This window comes from Marmota marmota, unplaced genomic scaffold, assembly GCF_001458135.2.
Source record: "Marmota marmota marmota unplaced genomic scaffold, marMar, whole genome shotgun sequence".
Taxonomy (NCBI): Eukaryota; Metazoa; Chordata; class Mammalia; order Rodentia; family Sciuridae; genus Marmota; species Marmota marmota.
The window spans coordinates 5901214-5920479 of NW_025999945.1; the positions used below are offsets into that span (position 1 = coordinate 5901214).

The 19266-nt window shown below is 35.1% G+C and overlaps 2 protein-coding genes and 2 long non-coding RNA genes across 20 annotated transcripts in view; 1 reads left to right on the forward strand and 3 right to left on the reverse strand.

The window, feature by feature from the left end:
• Glud1 (glutamate dehydrogenase 1) overlaps positions 1–14807 on the reverse strand; it is a 69803-nt gene extending 54996 nt beyond the window's left edge. Inside the window, exon 1 of the mRNA XM_048801713.1 lies at positions 14787–14807. Coding sequence (XP_048657670.1) covers positions 14787–14793 — 7 coding nt within the window. The 5' untranslated portion in view covers positions 14794–14807. The remainder of the gene's footprint in view (positions 1–14786) is intronic.
• Positions 1–19266, forward strand: part of Shld2 (shieldin complex subunit 2) — a 79722-nt gene that overhangs the window by 18250 nt on the left and 42206 nt on the right. For 4 of the 14 annotated variants that reach the window (XR_007347052.1, XM_048801707.1, XM_048801708.1 and 1 more), the window contains exon 1: positions 15614–15694. The exons of 2 other annotated variants lie outside the window; for them this stretch is intronic. The gene's annotated coding sequence lies outside the window, so the exon portion shown is untranslated. Of the gene's footprint in view, positions 1–15494; positions 15695–19266 lie in introns of those variants that run through there. 8 more of the 14 variants (XM_015500090.2, XM_048801709.1, XM_048801703.1 and 5 more) reach the window with 5 other exon arrangements.
• On the reverse strand, positions 1430–11894 carry LOC107154453. Of its 2 annotated transcripts, none has more exons than XR_007347055.1 (2): positions 11832–11894; positions 1430–1816 (listed from the first exon to the last, which is right to left on the reverse strand). It is a non-coding gene; the product is annotated as an uncharacterized LOC107154453 (long non-coding RNA). The 2 variants fall into 2 exon arrangements; XR_007347054.1 differs by lacking the exon at positions 11832–11894 and adding an exon at positions 9030–9411.
• LOC107154455 overlaps positions 14817–19266 on the reverse strand; it is a 29911-nt gene continuing 25461 nt past the window's right edge. The window contains exon 3 of one of the 3 annotated variants that reach the window (XR_001505077.2): positions 14817–14866. This is a non-coding gene — a long non-coding RNA (uncharacterized LOC107154455). Of the gene's footprint in view, positions 14867–16549; positions 16588–16641; positions 16836–19266 lie in introns of those variants that run through there. The other 2 variants (XR_001505079.2, XR_001505080.2) reach the window with 2 other exon arrangements.

Below are 19266 nucleotides of genomic sequence, written 5' to 3' on the forward strand. Positions count from 1 at the left end.
AATCTTTACAAAAACTTTATCTACTATAAATCACATGGCTGAGCTGAAATGGAAGAGCTGGGATTCAAATCCAGGAAGACTCTAGAGCTGGGGTTATGGCTCAGTGATAGAGTGCTTGCCTAGCCTAGCATATGTGAGGCACTGGGTTTGATCCTTAGCACCATATAAAAATAATAAATAAAATAAAGATATTGTGTCCTGTAAAAAAAAAAGGAGTGACTTCATAGGTCTCAAGCCCAATATACTACTTGCAGCCAGTAAGGAAACAGGACTAATGTTAAATCCAGCATTTCTCAAACTTGTTTGACTCTAGAACCTCATGATTTTTCAATATTTATTTATGGATTAGTTGTTCATGGATTCGACCCTAGGTGACCTTGCCTGAGCTGGCTTACACTGGTGATTGCAGACTTTTTTAAACATATTTTTTAGTTATACATGGATGCAGTATCTTTATTTTTTTTATTTACTTTTACATGGTGCTGAGGATCGAACCCAGTGCCTCACACATAGGAGGCAAGTCCTCTACTACTGAGCGATACCCCAGCCACCTAATTGCAGACTTTTACAATGGCATTGTTTTAAGATGGAACTAGTTTTTTTCTAACTAGGTTCTCTATTGATAATACTAAATGTTATATTTATGTGTGAAGTTTTCTACCTGAAACTGTTTTGTATTCTGTTTCATAGTGACCTTCCCAGGAATTTTTAAAAAGAGCTATAATTTTTTTAATCCAGGTTGTTATTTGCACTCTGCTTTTCCTGCCCCAAGATTATATTCTCATAAAGTTTTTAATGTTTAGGGATCTTAGAGATGATCCAGTTCATCTCCTTTATTACTTACTTACTTATTATTTTTTGCAGGTTAAGAAAGTGACAGCCATTTAGTGCTGTGCAACATTATAATAATTTCATCTGAATTTGAACATGATGCTTTTTATTAGTTATGTGGCCTTAGAAAAGTTACTTTGTTTCTTAAAAGTTCTGTCTCTTCCTCTAATAGACCATGATAATATCTTGCAAGATGGCTATGAGATTTAAATAAGAAAACTCATGTAGTATCTGGCATATCAAATGTTCTGTGTTAATTGTCCCCTTTTTTTCCCTTAAGGAGATACTCTATAAAGTCTGTACATGAATGACTTATGAAAGTGCTTGGAAAGGAAGAAACAGTTTTTTAATGTGAACTGCCCCAGTTTTACGCTGGCATCAGCTGATTTGTGGTAAAGTGATGTTGTCATGATACAGGTTATATGGGAGTTAAAACCAGTTTCCTTCTGGTTTTCCAGATGACATAATAAGCAGTACCTGATGGGGTAAACATAGACCTGTTTATTAGCTCACTTATTATTAATGTTAAACTAGCTTTGTGCTGACTTCTTCTGTTCTTTTTGAAATTTTACTGTTGCCATTTAAAATCTCATACAACTTCAGTCTTCATAGAATGTTTAATGATTTAAATCCTCCTCCAAAACATGTGAAGTGTCTTTTCTAATGTGGCATCATCTGGTAGTATTGTTAAAAATCTGCATGTAGGACAGAATTTACTACTGGATGCTTGTTTGGTTTTCATGGCACTCTATGTTTGGGGTTTATGGGTATTACTAATGTGTGTAACCTAAACATTTAAACAGTCATTTAAAATAGAACTATTCAAAGAGATATCTATGGGGATTTTTCAGTTTTACAACTTCCTGAACAAAAAGAAAATGTGTTTGAGAGCCAGGTATTTTGGCATGCACATGTAGTTCCAGCTAATAAGGAGTCTGAGGCAGGAGGATCACTTGAGCCCAGGAGTTTAGGCTAGAGCCTGGACCTTAAAAAAGAGAAAAGAAAGAAAGAAAGGAAAGGGGTTTTAGTTTGAGTTCTGTGATGGGGGATTTCTAATATTCTGTTTTAAATCTCTTTTATAGCCCTAGTACATAGTAGGCATTCAGTAAATATTTAACGATGAACTAAATTTAGTTTCCAATCCTGACTCCATCTCTTGCAACTTCTATGACTTTGACAGGTTTCTCTACACTTCAGTGTCCTCATATATAAAAATCCCTATGTTCCAGGGGTTTTGCAATAATTAAATATTTAGACATATAAGAGCCCCACAGCAAATGGCACATAGTAGGTACATAATATGTTGAATGTTTCTCCCAGACACTTACCTGCTTTCTTCAGCAATGTTTTTTTTTTTTTTTTTTTAATTTTTTTTGGTTGTCAATTGACCCTTATAATTTATTTATATGCAATACTGAGAATGCTAGGCAAGTGCTGTACCACTGAGCTAGAATGTTGCCCCAGCCCCACCAATGTTCTTTTTAAGCATATTTTTCTCTTCTCATTCCCTGATCATTTAGAAACTATGTTCAAGAGAGAATATGATTGACAATTAAACTGGAAATATGTTCCTTTGCAAACCATCCTTAGAATGTCTTAGTAGAAATGATTTTATGTCTGATAGACCTTGGTTTGAATCCTTGCTTTGTAATATACTGGTGTTATGCCCTTATGTAAGCCTATTATCTGTAAAGTTATTGTTAGACTAAAATAAGTAATAATATGCAAAAGGCATATAGTTCATTTTCTGGTTTGGATGGGACCCAAATAAAAGTTATTACTTTTTTAAAAAATATTTTTTTAGTTGTAGATGGACACAATACCTTTATTTTATTTGCTTACTTTTATGTGGTGCGAGGAATCAACCCAGTACCTCACACATGCTAGGCAAGTGCTCTACCACTGAGACACAGCCCTTTCCCAAAAGTTATTACTTTTAATTAAAACTTTTTTTTTTTTTTTTTTGTACTGGGGATTTAGCCCAGGGGCACTCTACCACTGAGCTACACCCCCAGCCCTCTTTTTTTTTTTGCAGGGAGCCAGCAGGGTCTCACTAAATTTCTGAGGCTGACCTTGAACTTGTGATCCTCCTGCATCAGCCTCCCAAACTGCTGGGATTATAGGCATGTGTCACCTGTCTAATTTGAAACTGTTATTAATCTGGTAGATTCCATGTTTAATTCATGGACATAGCCTCCTCTAATCAAATCACATTATGAGCAAATAGAACACTGTGAGTGACTAGTGGGCATATTTTTATATAAGTAGCTCAATTTAGCCTTGCCTAGAATTAGGTTTCACAAAAGTGGTATTACCTGTTGTACTTGGGTAAAAAGAAATTGTTTGGCTCTGCATTTGGCATGACTTTAAAATGTTGCCTTTTCTGTTGTATATCAAAAAAACTATCAGAGAACTTTATGAGTAGTACAGTATTAAATTGTTTGCTATTTAAAATGCTTTTCTTCTTTTGCTGATCTCATTTATTAGAAATAAACATGTTTCCCTCCTGTACTAATGTTTAACACAGTATTAGCAAGCCAAATTTAATAAAATATTATGTCCAATTTAAAATTCACTTGAATTGTTTAGACAAATATGAAATTGATTCCTACACTGGTGGACTAAGCATTGCAAAGTAGGAAATAATGAGAATTCCTAGTAAATAGAAAAGCTTAAGTAGGGATATTGTAGGAAAAAAGGTTTAATTTTGAAATTTTATAATATACTTATCAAATTAAGAACAGAGTTTTAAATGGGTACCAAAGCAATCAACATTTATTTCAGAAGTTGACTTTCTCTGATGAGAAGGCAGCATCAATTTTCTTTTATGTAGGGTTTCTTTTGTTAATTAAGATATGTAGTTATATGACATAGATGTATTAGTGGCATTAAGTACGTTCCCGTTGTTTTGCAGCCATCACCATTATCTAGTTCCAGAACTTTTCATCATCCCAAAAGGAAACTGCATTTCACTCACTTTCCATTCCTGCCTTCCCCCAGCTCCTGACAGCCACTCATCTGGTTTATGTCTCTGATTTACTTACTCTGTTTCATATAAATGGAATCACACAACATGTTGCCTTCTGTGTCTGACTTCTTTCACTTAGCTTAATGATTTTAAGGTTTATTCTCATTGTAGCATATATCACTACTTCATTCCTTTTTATCTGAGTGATATTTTATTGTGTGCCCATACCATATTAATTTTACCTGTTTGTCAGTTTATGGATGTTTGAGTTGTTTCTGTTTTGGGATATTATGAATAGTACTGTTATAAATGTTCATGTATAAAGTTCTGTTGGAACATGGTTTTTACTTCTCCTTAGTATGTATCTAGGATGGAATTACTGGGTCATATGCTAACACTATATCTAACTTTTTGAAGAAGTACCAAAACTTTTTCAAAGCACCCGCATTCTTATTTTTTATTTTTGAAGTGCAGTGGATAGAACCCAGGGCTTTGTGTGTGCTAGGGAAGTATTCTACCATTGTGCTAGACCTCCAGACCTGTTATATTAATTTTAATGCTCTTATACTTTGGAAGAAATGAAGAAAAATGGCTAGTAAAATGTTGATTTGAGACTATTCATACTCAAAACAGCCAGCCCTTCTGCAAGCCAGATGGATATAAGAATTAAGTCTCAATTTGCTTCATTTGCTTTACAGAATGAAAACTTTAAAATATAAACATAACGCTATAGGAATAGTGTCAAATTTTTGTGCTGCACTGTTACTCCACCCACCTACTTCTGGAAGTTTAGAGTATGCTTGGAATTGATGGTATTTACTTTCATATGAGGATAGTTTTCTAAAAGTGACATATTGGATTTCCTGGCTTTCTTTGTTTTCACTTTTTGTTGCATAGTTTACTAAAGCAGGAAATTGAATAATGCTTTTTCTACAGAAAAATATATTTAAAAAAAATTTTTTAGTTGTAGATGGACACATATCTTTATTTATTCACTTATTTTTATGTGGTGCTGAGGATTGCTGAACTTCAGCCCTAGGCATATAGAAAATATTTTTCAATCAAAATTTAACTATAAATTTGTAGTTTATCAGGGGTGTAATCTTAAGATATGAATCTTGGATTTGAAAATGGACTTTCAAGCAAGCAAAAATTATTCTGTTGGTTATAATGTCTGAGATAATACTTGAAAATTTTTTATGAATAAAAAATTGATGAAAAGTTGAAGAAACTGGGAGTAGACCTAATTAATTGTAATTAAATTTTCTTGAATGTAAAATAAAAATTTTCAATCATCGTATAAAGACATCACTTATCACTTAAATCTTTATGTGAGGGCAGGGAGTAAAGCTCAGTGGCTGATTGTGTTTATCATGTGAAATATACATACACACACAATCATGTTTCTGTGAAAGATATTGTGTTAATTAATGTGTTAATGTCTTAGGTGGTTAAGAGACATTTCTGTCTCCACTGATGCCTTTGTCTCTCTCTCTGTTGCTGTCTTTCACTGTCATTGTCAGTTCAGTCTCTTTCATTTGTAATCAACAAATGCTTATACAGCTTTTACTAATTAGCATAAAATGAAGTCATTGTAGAGAGGTAAAATAAAATGGTTTCATTGGAAGTATAAAATATTAAAGCAGAGCCACAAGTGGTGGTGCACACCTGTAATCCCAGAGACTCAGGTGTCAGAGGTAAAAGGGTCTTAAGTTCAAGTTCAGCCTTAGCAACTCAGAGAGATCTTCAGGAACTTTGTGAAAACTTGTCTAAAAAAAAAAAATAATAATAATAAGCAAAGGACTGGAGTTGTAGTTCAGTAGTAAAGTGCCCCTGGGTTCAATTATCAATATTCCCCACAGCACTCCCAAAAGAATTTTTAAAGCAGAAAATGCACTCTAGAGAAATAACTTTTATGGAGTAATTTTGAATGCTAGATTAGGTGGCTTTATGCCTTATCTTATTTCAGGTGTTAATCCAGGTGAATTTTATATTTGGAAGAAAAAAATGTGATTATCATTCATTCCATAAAGTTTGAAGGGAACTTTGTGTATCTGGATAAATCATCCTATTCCTTTGCAGATATATTACAGATATTGAATTGTTTCCTTTCTTAGGTAAATTTTTTTCAGGTTTTAAAATATGAAGGTCAGTAATCACTTTGGACATTGAATAGGTTGTCTACTAAATTCTGTAATTATAACTTACAATTTTCAGTAATTTTTGCAATTATTTTGATGACTAAAATAATTTGTTATTGTCACTGAATAACTTTGTGTTGTATACCTTTGTCTACCTCATTTTGGGAATGTTGAAGTATAGATAGTTGCACTTGCATTATAGAAATATTGCGTTTACTCAGATTTTTATTTGGATATTGACTCTTGTAATTACTTTTTTGTATTGTTTTTGGCCATTGTATTAAGTTTATGATCGATAACCTTCTGTACTAACTATAATTATAGTTAATATAGAAATAGAAACTGCAAATAATTGATTCAAATAAAATGTTGGTGGCTGTTTTTATTTAAAATATTGGTAAGGAGAAAGAAGCTAGGGAAATTTTGGAGGGCAAGTTTTATATTATGAAATCCCAATTTAATTATTTATACATTTAGAAACAGTATGAGTGACCAAAATGTGATTTCTAGGAAATTTCTGGGAGTACCTGCATACACTCCATAATTCTTGGTGCTCAACTTTTATCTTGCTGCCAAGATTAAGGAAAATATTCATTTAGTTGGAAATCATAATGCATTTCCTTATAGAAGCAGGGTGGTTGAATAGTGGTCTGAATTCTTATTCATTATTCATTAAATGAATATTTTAAAGATAGAAGGCAAGTACTTTGTTATATACTCTTTGTGTTTACCAAGATGTTGTGCAATTCCTATCTCAGAAAAATTAACCCCACCCCAGCAGCCTTTTGCTAGTTGTGGGGAGCACAAAGGAAAAGAAGTGGTTGAAAGTTACCTAACAATTATGCTTATTCCTTTCCATTTCTGTGGTTCTTAGGTACTTTATGGGTTAAATTGACCTCTGTTTATTGTCCAGTATCTAAACTTAATTTCATAATTTTTTCTGTTTGGAAAAAATGTTTTTTAAGTTTTAATAACAAAACATAACAACTGGGAGATCACACAATCTGTGTATAAGTTGGAGAACTTACCTCTTGTGAGTTTGAATAGTATTTACCTCAGCATTACTGAATTAGTTTGTACAAAGTTTTTCATTTTAATTGATAACTTGCTTAGAGTGAATGATTGACAAAAAAGTGTAAGATAAAGTATGAGTAATTTTTAAGACACACTTCGTTCTTCAGTGTAACAAGAATCTTTTTTTTTTTTTTTGTGGTGTTATGGGGATTGAACTCAGGGGCACTCTACCATTGAACTATATCCCCAACCCTGTTTTTTTTAGAGGAGGGATCTTGTTAAATTGTCAAAGCTGTCCAGGAATTTATGACACTCCTGCCTCAGTCTCCCTGCCCCTGGGTAGCAAGTAACTGGGATTATAGGAATGTGCCACCATGCCTGGCTAGTTTCAGTGATATAAAAAATACATGTGGTGCATATACACAATGCAGTATTACTCAGCCATAAAGAATTACGAATTTATGGCATTTTCCAGTAAATGGATGGAACTGGAGGCTATCATGCTAAGTGAAATAAGTCAGTCTCCCCAAATCAAAAGCCAAGTGTTGCCTTTGATGCTAACATACAATAAGAGAGAGGGGAGAATAGAAGTTCATTGGATTAGACAAAAGGGAATGAAGGGAATGGAGGGGGATGGGAATAAGAAAGACAACAGAATGAATCAAAGAGAACTTTCCTATGTTTATTTATACACGACCAGTGTAACTCTACATCATTTACAACTACAAGAATGGGAAATTATACTCCATGTATGTATGATAGGCAAAAATACATTCTACTGTCATATATAACTAAAAAGAACAAATAAATAAACAAAGATAAAAAGTGATAAAGTACTAACCATATTAATAATATTTATAACCAACATTGCAAGCAATGAATAATGTTTGCTTTTCATTGAGAGATTTTGTAATTCTCTTACACTATTATGAAAAGTATCTATAATAAGTACTTTATAAAGTACAATAATAATTTTATATTTAATTAGTTTCAAGGCAAGCTAAAATTATGAGCAATCATATTTGCTCCTGTGGATATACTGACAAATAAGAAAAACAAAATTCATGTCATTATGGAACCTAACTTCTAGTAGAGGAGACAACTAAAGAAGTGAGACAAGTACATTTCAGAGAGATGAGGGCAATGGAAGAAAAGTAAAGAGTAGGGTATGGGGATGAAGGGTGACTGGTATCTGTGAGACTTTTTAAATGGAGTCGGGGAAGTGTCTTTGAAAAGGTGATATTTGAGTACAGACACTTTAGTATACCAGGGCGGGAACCATCCAAAACGGGGCAAGAAGTCTCCTTGCTTTTCAGATGTACAAAGTTGCATGATATTATCGTTCTTTCCCTGAAAACCCTTAGAAGCCAAATTAGAATTGAAATTTTTACAAACCTACCAGAGAATCAAGGATACATGGAAACCTAAATGAACCAAACGAATGATTCAGAAAACAATTCAACCTTCATAATAAAGAAGAAACCCATGGCTGCTCTGAGATAAAACAGCCTAAGGAATAGGAATCTGCCTTAGATGGGATGAAAGGAATCAGCAAATTGTCTTCTTTCTTTTTTCCTCCTCTTTCTTTCTGTTTATCATCTTCTTCCTACTCCTTCTCCCTGCTTTTTTTTTTTTTTTTCCTGGTTCTGGGTATTGAACCTAGAACCTAGAACATGCTAAGCAAGCACTCTACTACTAAGCTATATCTGCATGTGGACTGATGCAACAGGATAGAATCCTGTGGAACATCAGCTGAGGAACATCAGCTCTTGTACCAAAGAACCTACCTCTTGCTCTTATCTTAATCATAGGTCTTCACTGAATGCTTCACAGAATGACAGAACTCCTATTTGAGTCATATGGAACCTCTCCTAAGGTTAAGGCAGCACTGAGAGAAACTAGCACATGCTCTTCAGATTTTCAGTTCTAGAAGGCTGAAGACAGGCAAAGATCTGGAGACAGGTTGAGACCCCTACCTTGTACACTGGAACTCCCTGTATTCAACCAGTAATGACTGAGGAAAGGGCTAGAGAGGTGAGAGACATTAAGCTACCATCCAGTGTAGGAAAGCTGACCTCCAAAAGAAGGTGGGGACTGGGGATGTGGCTCAGTGGTAGAGCACTTGCTTGCCTGCCTGGTATGTGTGAGGCCCTGGGTTCCATCTCCAGCACTGCAAACAAACAAAAAAAGGAAGGACAATGAGGAGGAACAGGGCTGAAAGAGAGCACCTGAACTGCAGAAAACAAGGTCTGGTACCCAGAGATCTAAGAGAACACTCTAGCAAACCAAAAGCCTGGCAGTTGTGTTTTAAAAAGGAGAGTTTCCAGAGGGCACATTGGCACATACCTGTAATCCCAGCAACTAGAGAGGTTGAGGCAGAAGGATTGCAAGTTCAAAACCAGGCTCAGCAATTTAGCAAGACCCTAGGAAACTTAGTGAGACCCTGTCTCAAATAAAAAATAAAAAGGACTGGGGATGTGGTTCAGTGGTTAAGGGCCCCTAGGTTTAATCCCAGGCAGCAAAATAGTAAATAAAAAAGAGAGCTCCCAGCAGGGTACAGTGACACATGCCTGTAATCCCAGTTGCTGGGCAGCCTGAGGCAGGAAGATAGAGAGTTTGGGGTTAGCTGTGGCAATTTAGCAAAACTCTGCCTCAAAATTTTAAAAGGAGCTAGACGTGCCGGGCGTGGTGGCACATGCCTATAATCCCAGCAGTTTGGAGGTGGAAGCAGGAGGATTGAGAGTTTAAAGCCAGCCTCAGGAACAAGTTGCTAAGCAACTCAGTGAGACCCTATCTCTAAATAAAATACAAAATAGGGCTGGGGTTGTGGCTCAGTGGTTAAGTGCTCCTGGATTCAATCTCCAGTACCTGAAGAAAAAAGAGGGAAAAAAAAGGAGCTGGACATGGTGGTTCACACCTGTACACCTGTAATCCCAGTAGCTCAGGAGGCTGAGGCAGGAGGATCTCAAGTTCAAAGCCAGCCTCAGGAACAGCAAGTTGCTAAGAAACTCAGTGAGACCTTGTCTCTAAATAAAATACAAAATAGGGCTGAGAATGTGGCTCAGTGGTTGAGGGACCCTGAGTTAAATTCCCAGTACCCCCCAAAAAAATTTTTTTTAAAAAGGACTAGGGGTGTAATTTAGAATAGAGAGAGCTTGCCTATTTGACAGAACTCCTATTTGAGTCATATGGAACCTCTCCTAAGGTTAAGGCAGCACCATGAGGTCCAGGGTTCAACCCCAAGTGCCAAAACAAAATACCAGAAAACTCCCATAGTTTTTTTTTTTTTAATAATTTTATATTTATCAAAAAATTTCACAGATGCCTATCTGCCCTGTATCCTTTTCTCCCAATTATTAATTAACAGCTGATATTAGAAAGGTATGTTTGTTAAAATTAATGAGCTAGGTCTGGGGATGTAGCTCAGTGGTTGTGTGTTTGCCTTGCATGTATAAGACCCTGGGTTCAATCCTTAGTACTGCAAAAGAAAGAAAAAAAAAAAAACATGCTATAATTAATGAGCTAATGTTGATATGTTATTATCTAAGTCCTTTTTTTAATCTAATGCCCTTTTTCAGCTTCAGAATCCCATCCTAGGTACCACATTATGTTTAGTTGTCATGTCTCCTTAGGGTTTTCTTAGCTATGACAATTTCTCTGACTTCTTGTTTGTAATGCCCATGATGTGCTGGGAATCAAACCCAGGCTTCATACATCCTTCATACATCCAGAACTTCATACAGTCAAGCTCTCTACCATTGAGCCACACCCATAGCCTGCTTTTGAAAGTTTTGAGTTATTATTACTCAGGTAGTTGTAGAACATCTCCTTATTTTGGTATTTGTCTGGAGTTTTTCACATGATTAGAATGGTGTTTGTGGTTTTGGGGAAGGCCTAGGTCTGAGTACCCTTTTCATTATACTGTATGAAACAGACATATTGTCAACATGACTTGTTTTTGTTTTTGATACTGGGGATTGAATCCAAGGGTACTTAATCACTATCCATATTCCCATCTCTTTTTATTTTTTATTTTGAGACAGAGTCTGGCTGAATTGCTTAGGGTCTCACTAAGTTCCTTAGGGCCAAACTGAGTTGCTCAAGATGGCTTTGAACTTGCAACCCTCCTTCCTTAGCCTCCCAAGCCTCTGTGATCACAGGCATGTGTCATTGTGCTCTGCTTAATATGACTTATTGATCATGTTGACCCTGATCATCTGGCTGAGGTAGTGTGTGTCAGTTTTCTGTACTGTAAAGTTACCCTATTTTCCCTCTTTTTGCATTTGTACTTTTGGAAAGTATTGATATATGCATAGTCCTCACTTAAGGAGTGGGAATCTTTCTGTCTCTCTCTTTCTGTTTTTGTGATAGGAACCTCATAGATTTCTCTTGTGTTCTTTTCCACCATGTGAGATCACAAAGAAGTCTGTAACCAGGGTGTTAGCACCCTGTCTCAAACTTGTAGACTCTGGAATTGTGAGAAATAAATTTCCATTTTTGTAAGCCACCCAGTCCATGGTATTTTGTTATAGCAGCCCTAACTAATTAATTAAGACAATAAGATTTTAGGTTGGGGGTGAGCTCAGTGGCAGAGCACTTGCCCAACATGTGCAAGGCCCTGAGTTTGATTGATGCCCAGCACCTCGCCCCACCACAGACAATAAGATTGATTATAATCTATGCAAGCTAGAAGACATTGGAACATTCTTTTCAAAGTACCGAAAGACAAATAAATACTGTCCATCTAGATTTCCATAATTAGTGAAAAATATCTTTAAAAAATATATTTTTTGAGACTAACAAAGATGTGAGGATTTATTGTCAGCACATCTGAGTTATAAAAATGTTAAAACTTAGCAGATCGAGATGGCACACACCTGTAATCCTAGTGGCTCCAGAGGCAGAGGCAGGAGGATTGAGAGTTCAAAGCCAGCTTCAGCAAAAGCAAGTCAATAAGCAACTCAGTGAGACCCTGTCTCTAAATAAAATACAAAACAGGGCTGGGGATGTGGCTCAGTGGTTGAGGGCCCCTGAGTTCAATCTCCAGTCCCCTCCCCCACACAAAGTTTAAAACTTTTTAGACAGAAACAAAATGATACTGGAAAGGAAATTGAATGTATAGATAGAACCAGAAATGGTAATAATGTGGTTTTCTAATTCTTAATCTCTAAAGGATAATTGTTTATATAAAGGAAGAATAATTGGTACCATATTTGGGGGGGGTTATGATATTTCATGTATTTGTCATACACTGATGGTCCCTGACATGTGATTTTTTGACTTCATGATGGTGGGAAAGCAATAAGCATTTAGTAGAACCCGTACTTTGAATTTTGAATATGATCCTTTTCTAGGCTAGTGATATATAGTAGGATCCTCTGGTGATGCTGGGCAGCAACAGCTCCTAATCAGCCACGTGATCATGAAGACAAACAACTGATCTTCTACAGTGTACTGTGTTGCTAAGCTAGAATGTTCAGTAGGTTGTCTGATGAATTCATTTTTTTTATGTAATAAAATATTCCTTAGTGTTATCTAAGTCTATGTTAGATTTGTCCTGTTTCTCAAAAATACCTTTTTTACTGATTCAGATGTGTTCTAAACATGACATTTGGTTGATCTCTTAGCTCTCCTTTAAAACATCATCCTGTTTTGGTTCTTTGCCACTTATTTATTGATGAAACCCTGCCATTTGTCTTATAGAAAGTCCCACATTCTCATTTTGCTTCTATGTGGTATTGTTCTTTTATTCCCCATATTTTCTGTAAACTGATTTGATGAGATTTGCTTTTATTTTAAAATAAACACATATCCCAAACCCGTGGTAGTTTTGGAGTTACCATATAAGTAAGAATGTGATTTAGGTTGCACCTTTTCTATTAGTTAATGGACAATTTCTTTTTGACTGTGATTGTAAGCTATTTTCTATTTTTTAAAGAGATTACAGTTAATTTTCTAAGCACACAGTAATTCTTCCTGAATATTCAGGGGTTATTTTTTGTGTAATAATCCTTTACTAATTATAATTAAACTTGTATTTCAAGAGATTTGAATGCAACCAATCTGTAAGTTCCTTATCTCCCAAAGTCCTGAACATCAATAAATGCCCTGCAAAATAGTTTGCTCAGGCTGCTATGACAAAGTACCACAGAGTGGGTGGCTTCCAGAGATATATTGTTTCACAATTCTAGGGGCTAGAAATCTGAAATGACGGTGTTGGCAGGGTTGGTTTATTCTAAAGGTAGTGAGAAAAAGATCTATTCCAGTATAAGTCCTTTTTTGTTTTTTGGTACTAGGAATTGAATCCAGGGAACCACTGATTCACATCCCCAGCCCTTTTATGTTTTTTTTTTTAACCTTTTGAGATAGGGTCTTGATAAGTTGCTTAGGCCTCTTTAAGTTGCCAAGGCTGGCTTTAAATCTGCAATCCTCCTGCCCTAGCCTCCCAAGTCATTGAGATTACAGGCATGTGTCGTGTTACTACATGTGGCTTAAATCCATTTTTAACATGATATTTTTAACTTAAGATCAGTTTATCAGGATATAACCTATCGTAAGTCAAGGACCATCTGTATCATAAGTATACCATGTACATAGCACATATAATACATTTTATATAAAAAATTTATATTATTTATATAAAATATTATAAAATAGCATAAAGAATAGTAGGAAAAATGGATGAATGCAATTGTAATATTCTTACACTAGGTTAAGTGGTATAGTGTTATTTGAAGATTTAATTGTTAAATTTGAAATTCTATAGCAGTGGCTAAAAACATAGTACAATGTCAAAATGATAGAATTAACAATGTAGTAAAAGTATTGTTTAGAGGGAAACATTGTATATATTAGAAAAGAAGAAAGGTGATAAATCAATATAAAAATAAGGGATCAATGATCTTTGGTCTGTAGGCCAAACTCAGCACATAATCTGTTCTTAATGTGGCAAGTGACTTAAAAATACTCCTTACATATTAAAATGGTTCAACAAAAATCAAAGGAAACTTTATGACGTGTGAAAATAGTAGGAAATTCAAATTTCAGTGGCTGTAAGTAAAGTATTATTGGAATATAACTATGCTCATTTGTTTAAATATTGTCTCTGTTTGCTGTCCCACTATATCAGTAGCATAGAATAGTTGGAACATACTGTATGGACTTAAAAGCCTAAAATATTTACTATCTGACCCTTTACAGAAAATACTTGTCAACCATAGGTAGGGACACTATATATATTAAAATAATATGGTTATATTTTCTATTTTACCACTTCTATTTGGCATTGAACTAGTGGACCTAGACAGTATAAGAGGTCAAAAGAAAGAAATAAAGTAAGGCATGAAAAACTAAAAGGAAGTAAAACTATTATTTACATATGACATGATTGTATACATAGAAAACTCTTTGAAACTTACACAAACCAATTCTAGTAAGTGAATTTAGCAAAGTCAATCCATAGAAATCATTTGTAGTTCTCTGTAATAGCAATGAACAATTTGTAAACTGAAAAATTGTTTACAATGACATTAAAAAAAAAAACCAAGTACCTATGAATAAATCTAAGACTATGCTCTCAACCTCGAAGTGTGAAACACTGTTAAGTAAGTTAAACAATAGAGGGTTGGGGGAGAGGGAAAGAAATGTTGACACAGTCATGAACTGAAAGACTGCATTGTTAAAATGGAATTTTTTCCAAGTGATCTACAGATTTAAATACAGTTTTCATTAACATCTTGGTGGTCTTTGAAGAAATAAACAAGATGATTCAATAAATTTACCGAAATGTAAAAGATAGTCAAAATAATTTTGAAAAAATACAGAGTGCTTACCTAGCATGCGTGAGGCACTGGGTTCCATCCTTAGCACTACATACAAATAAACAAGTAAAAAAATAAAGGCATTCGTCCATCTACAAGTACAAAAAAAAAGACAAAGTCAGAGGCCTTTTATTTCCTGATACCAGGATTTCCTTTGAAGCTACAGTAAACAAAGCAGAGTGATCTTGGTGTAAGGATGTACATATCAATAGAACACAATGGAGAACTCAGAAATACACAGTCACTTATTCCCACCCAAGTGCCAAGTCAGTCCAGCAGGAAAAAAAAAAAAAATGTCATTCTACCTTCATATCTATATGGGAAACAATGAACTAGTATTCCTACTTACTCCATACACAGAAACTAATGGAATTGCCTTTCATCATATACCTAAAATCTGAGTATAAAAACTATAAAATTTCTGTATCATCTCTTTCTATATAACAAATTTCCCAATATTTAGTGGCTTAAAGCAACAGATATTTATTACTTTGCAGTTATTCTGTGTCGAAAACACAGGAGGACCTTAGCTAGGTAATTCTGGCTTAGATCCCTTATAAGGTTGCAGTCAAGATGGTAACAAGTAGAGTCATCTGAAGGCTGGATTGGAGTTGGAGAACCGCTCACTCAAGTGCCCTTAGGACCTGGTAGCTGTCTTCCCTCAAGAGTGAGTGATACAAGAGAGAGAGCAAAAGGAGGAAGCTGAGTGTCTTTTATGACAGTCTTGAAAGTCACACACTGTCACTTTACTGTATTCTATTCATTACTCCAGCCTATATTCAAAGTTAGAGGAATTAAGCTTATGTAATTTTTTTTTCTTTCCTTTTAGAAATGGGGTCTGTTTGTTGCCCAAGCTGGCCTGTAACTCCTGAGCTCAAGTGATCCTCTTGCCTTAGATTCTTGAGTATCTGGGACTACAGGTATGTGCCACTGCACCTGGCAATAGCATTCTAACATGGTAGCTCTTGAATGTTAACTGAAATTATGGATGTCATGCTACTCATTGCTCATCTGGAGACAAGTTAGTTAGAGGAAATGGGTTTATTTAGCTAGTCCTAGGAAAGAAAGAAGAGACTTTTTTGCTTCTCAGATCTCCATCTTTGTGGGTTTTAGTATGCAAAGAGCTTTTATAGTAGAAAAGGGTGTACAGTGAAACAGCAGGCAGGGAGTCCTTGTATTGGTCAAGGTCTTTGGCATCCAGATGTGTTTTCTCTTAGTAACATCAATATGACCTGCAGCTAGTTAACTAAAGCCTTAGGAAAGGCTTTTGTTCAGCCAAGCTGATTTAGGGAGGGGTGGAAGGCAAAGAGGAGAGGAGAGAGCAAGGGATGGTTTTAAATGAACCCCTGTTACAGGAGGAGTATCAAAGAATTTGTGGACTTTTTTTTTTTTTTTTGTAATGGGTGTTGAACCTGGGCACTTCACCACTGAGCTACATCCCCAGTTATTATTTTTTTTTCTTTTAAATTTTGATACAGGGTCTCCCTAAATTGCTCAGGCTGGCCTTAAACCTGAGATCCTCTGCTTCAGCCTCTGAGTTTTTAGGCTTTGTGCCTAACTTGTTAATATCTTTTTAAACTGCCATACCTTCTAGGAATTTCAAAAGGAAAATAACCTTATGACCCTGGAATATTTCTTGGATAACAAGCTAAGATAAAAAAGATTGGAATAAGAAAAAATATTGATTAATTAGAATTTACTTAAATTAAAATTGCATTCTTTAAAATATGTCATTAAGAAAGTGGATGGGGGCTGGGGCTGTAGGTCAATGGTAAAGCACTTACCTTGCATGTGTGAGGCACTGGGTTTGATCCTTGGCACCACATAAAAATAAAGATACTATGTGTTCATCTACAACATATATATATATATATATATATATATATATATATATATATAATATAAAAAAAAGAAAGTGCATAGGGCTAGGTATAAAGCTCAGTGGTAAAGCGCCCCTCTACCACTGTGTGTCAACCTATTTGTAAGGTGGGGAGCAAAAAGCTAGATTAAGGTTCACTTGCCTTTTAAATCCTTGGACTTTATTGGAAGAAGGCAAGTGCCCTGTAATGGAAAGTGAGAGGGAGAAAGTCCCATTTGTATTGCAAGCAGGGATAAGAGGCTCACTTGCACTGTACTAACCTTAGGTGGTGATAAGAGGTGATGATAAAAATATGATTATAGATGTTTTATATGAATACCAAAGACAACTACAAAGGAAATCAGTACTTAGGAAAGAAAATTTAAGAAATTAATTGTCCAGGGACTGAGGTTGTGGCTTATTGGTAGAGCATTCACCTAACACCTGTGAGGCACTGGATTTGATCCTCAGTACCACATAAATAAATAAAGTTACTGTGTCCATCTACAACATTTTTAAAAAAAGAAATTAATTGTCTGCTCAGGTTTGTTTTAGTAGCTTTTACTTCAGATACAGGAATGAGTAAAAGCTTTAAACTTCAATTGCTTTCCTTTTTGAGGTACAAATAACATATATGGGTAGCTTATAACCTTTCACAATTAATATAAAATGTGGAAAATCTGATACTAGTGTCTAGTAACTATTAGTAATTCTTAAGAATAGAGTTCAGCATAAATGTATGTAGTATATGAATTACTAGTACTCACAGTTATTTATTAGTACAAATGAATTAAGACAACAAATTGGATTGGTTAAATGAAGTTAAATAATACAAAAACTCAGCTGGGCTAGTGGAGCACACCTGTAATCCCAGTGGTTTGGGAGACTGAGACAGAAGGCGTGTGAGTTCAAAGCCAGCCTCAGTAAAAGTGAGGTGCTAAGCAACTCAGTGAGACCCTGTAGCTTTATACCTAGCCCTATGCACTTTCTTTTTTTTTTATATTATATGTGTATGTGTGTGTGTGTGTGTGTGTGTGTGTGTGTATATATATATATATATATATGTATACATACATACACACACATATATATATGTTGTAGATGAACACATAGTATCTTTATTTTTATGTGGCTTAGCAGTAGAGCATTCTCCTAGCACATTCGAGGCCCTGGACTAGATCCTCAGCACCATATTAAAAAATGAACAAATAAAATAAAAGTATAGTGTCCAACTACAACTAAAAAAAAAAAATATTTAAAAAAAAATACAAAATAGGGCTGGGGATGTGGCTCAGTGGTTGAGTGCCCCTGAGTTTAATCCCTAGTATCCCCAAAACAAAACAAAACAAAACTCTTTCTCTTTTTGTTTTTGGTACTAGGAATGGAAACCAGGAGCACTTTATCACTAAGCTACATCCTCTGCTCTTTTAAAAATTTTTATGTGCCACCATGTATGGCAAAAACTGTTTCTTTTTTTTCTTTTTTACCACCACTTATATCAGTCATCACAGAGAACACATAAGTATTTTAACCTCAGTGTAAATAGTAGTAAAATGGACATTGATCTTTTTCAAATATATATGTAAAATGAAATTTTCTGTATCTAATTTTTTATAGTTTCCTTGTTTACCTATCACTGTATTGAGAACAAATTTTTATATGACTATATTCTTAATTATTGTAAATGGCTGTATTGTTTGCTTTTGTTTGGATCTGCCATAATTTGTATAACCAGACCTCAACTGATGGATATATTCCTAACATTATAAAGAACAGTGCTACGAAAATCCTGTAGGTGAATTTGTGAGAATGTTTATAATATATTTCTTTTTGTTAAATTCCTAGAATTATAATTGTGAGACCAAAGGGAGACAGAATTTTCAGACCTTTGGCGTATTTTGCCCTCCAGAAATGTTTTACTAGTTTAAACTCCTACCGGTATAAACCATTGCCCTGTACCCTGTACTCTTTTAATGAATCTTTGCTAGTTTGATAGGTAGAAAATGTTTCTCATTAATTTATAAAATTTTCTTGCACTTTATGAAGAGGATGGATGTCATCCGTGTTTCAAACCATGTACATTTTTCCCCTGTGATATATGCTTCCCAACCTGTTTTTTTTTTTTTTTGAGAGAGAGAGAGAATTTTTAAAAATATTTATTTATTTTTTTTTAGTTTTCGGTGAACACAACATCTTTATGTGGTGCTGAGGATCGAACCCAGCGCCCCGCACTTGCCAGGCAAGCACCCTACCGCTTGAGCCACATCCCCAGTCCCTCTAACCTATTTTTGTTGCTTTGTGTATCTTTGTGTACACATGCTTGCATATTCCTCATGTATTAAAAGTATTAATCCACGTATAATTTAAAATTCACTCTTTTTTAATTTTGCAAATAACTAGAGAAATGCAAATAAAACAATAATAAAGTACCTTAATATCCTTACTAGCAAAATTACTTTTTTTTTTTTTTTTGGTACTGGGAATTGAATCCAGGGGCACTTTACCACAGAGCTATATCCCCAGTCCTTTTTATTTTTTGAGACAGGGTCTTACCAAGTTGCTGAGGTCTCAGTAAATTACTGAGGCTGGCCTTGAACTTTGCAATCCTCCTGCCTCAGCTTGCTGAGTTGCTGG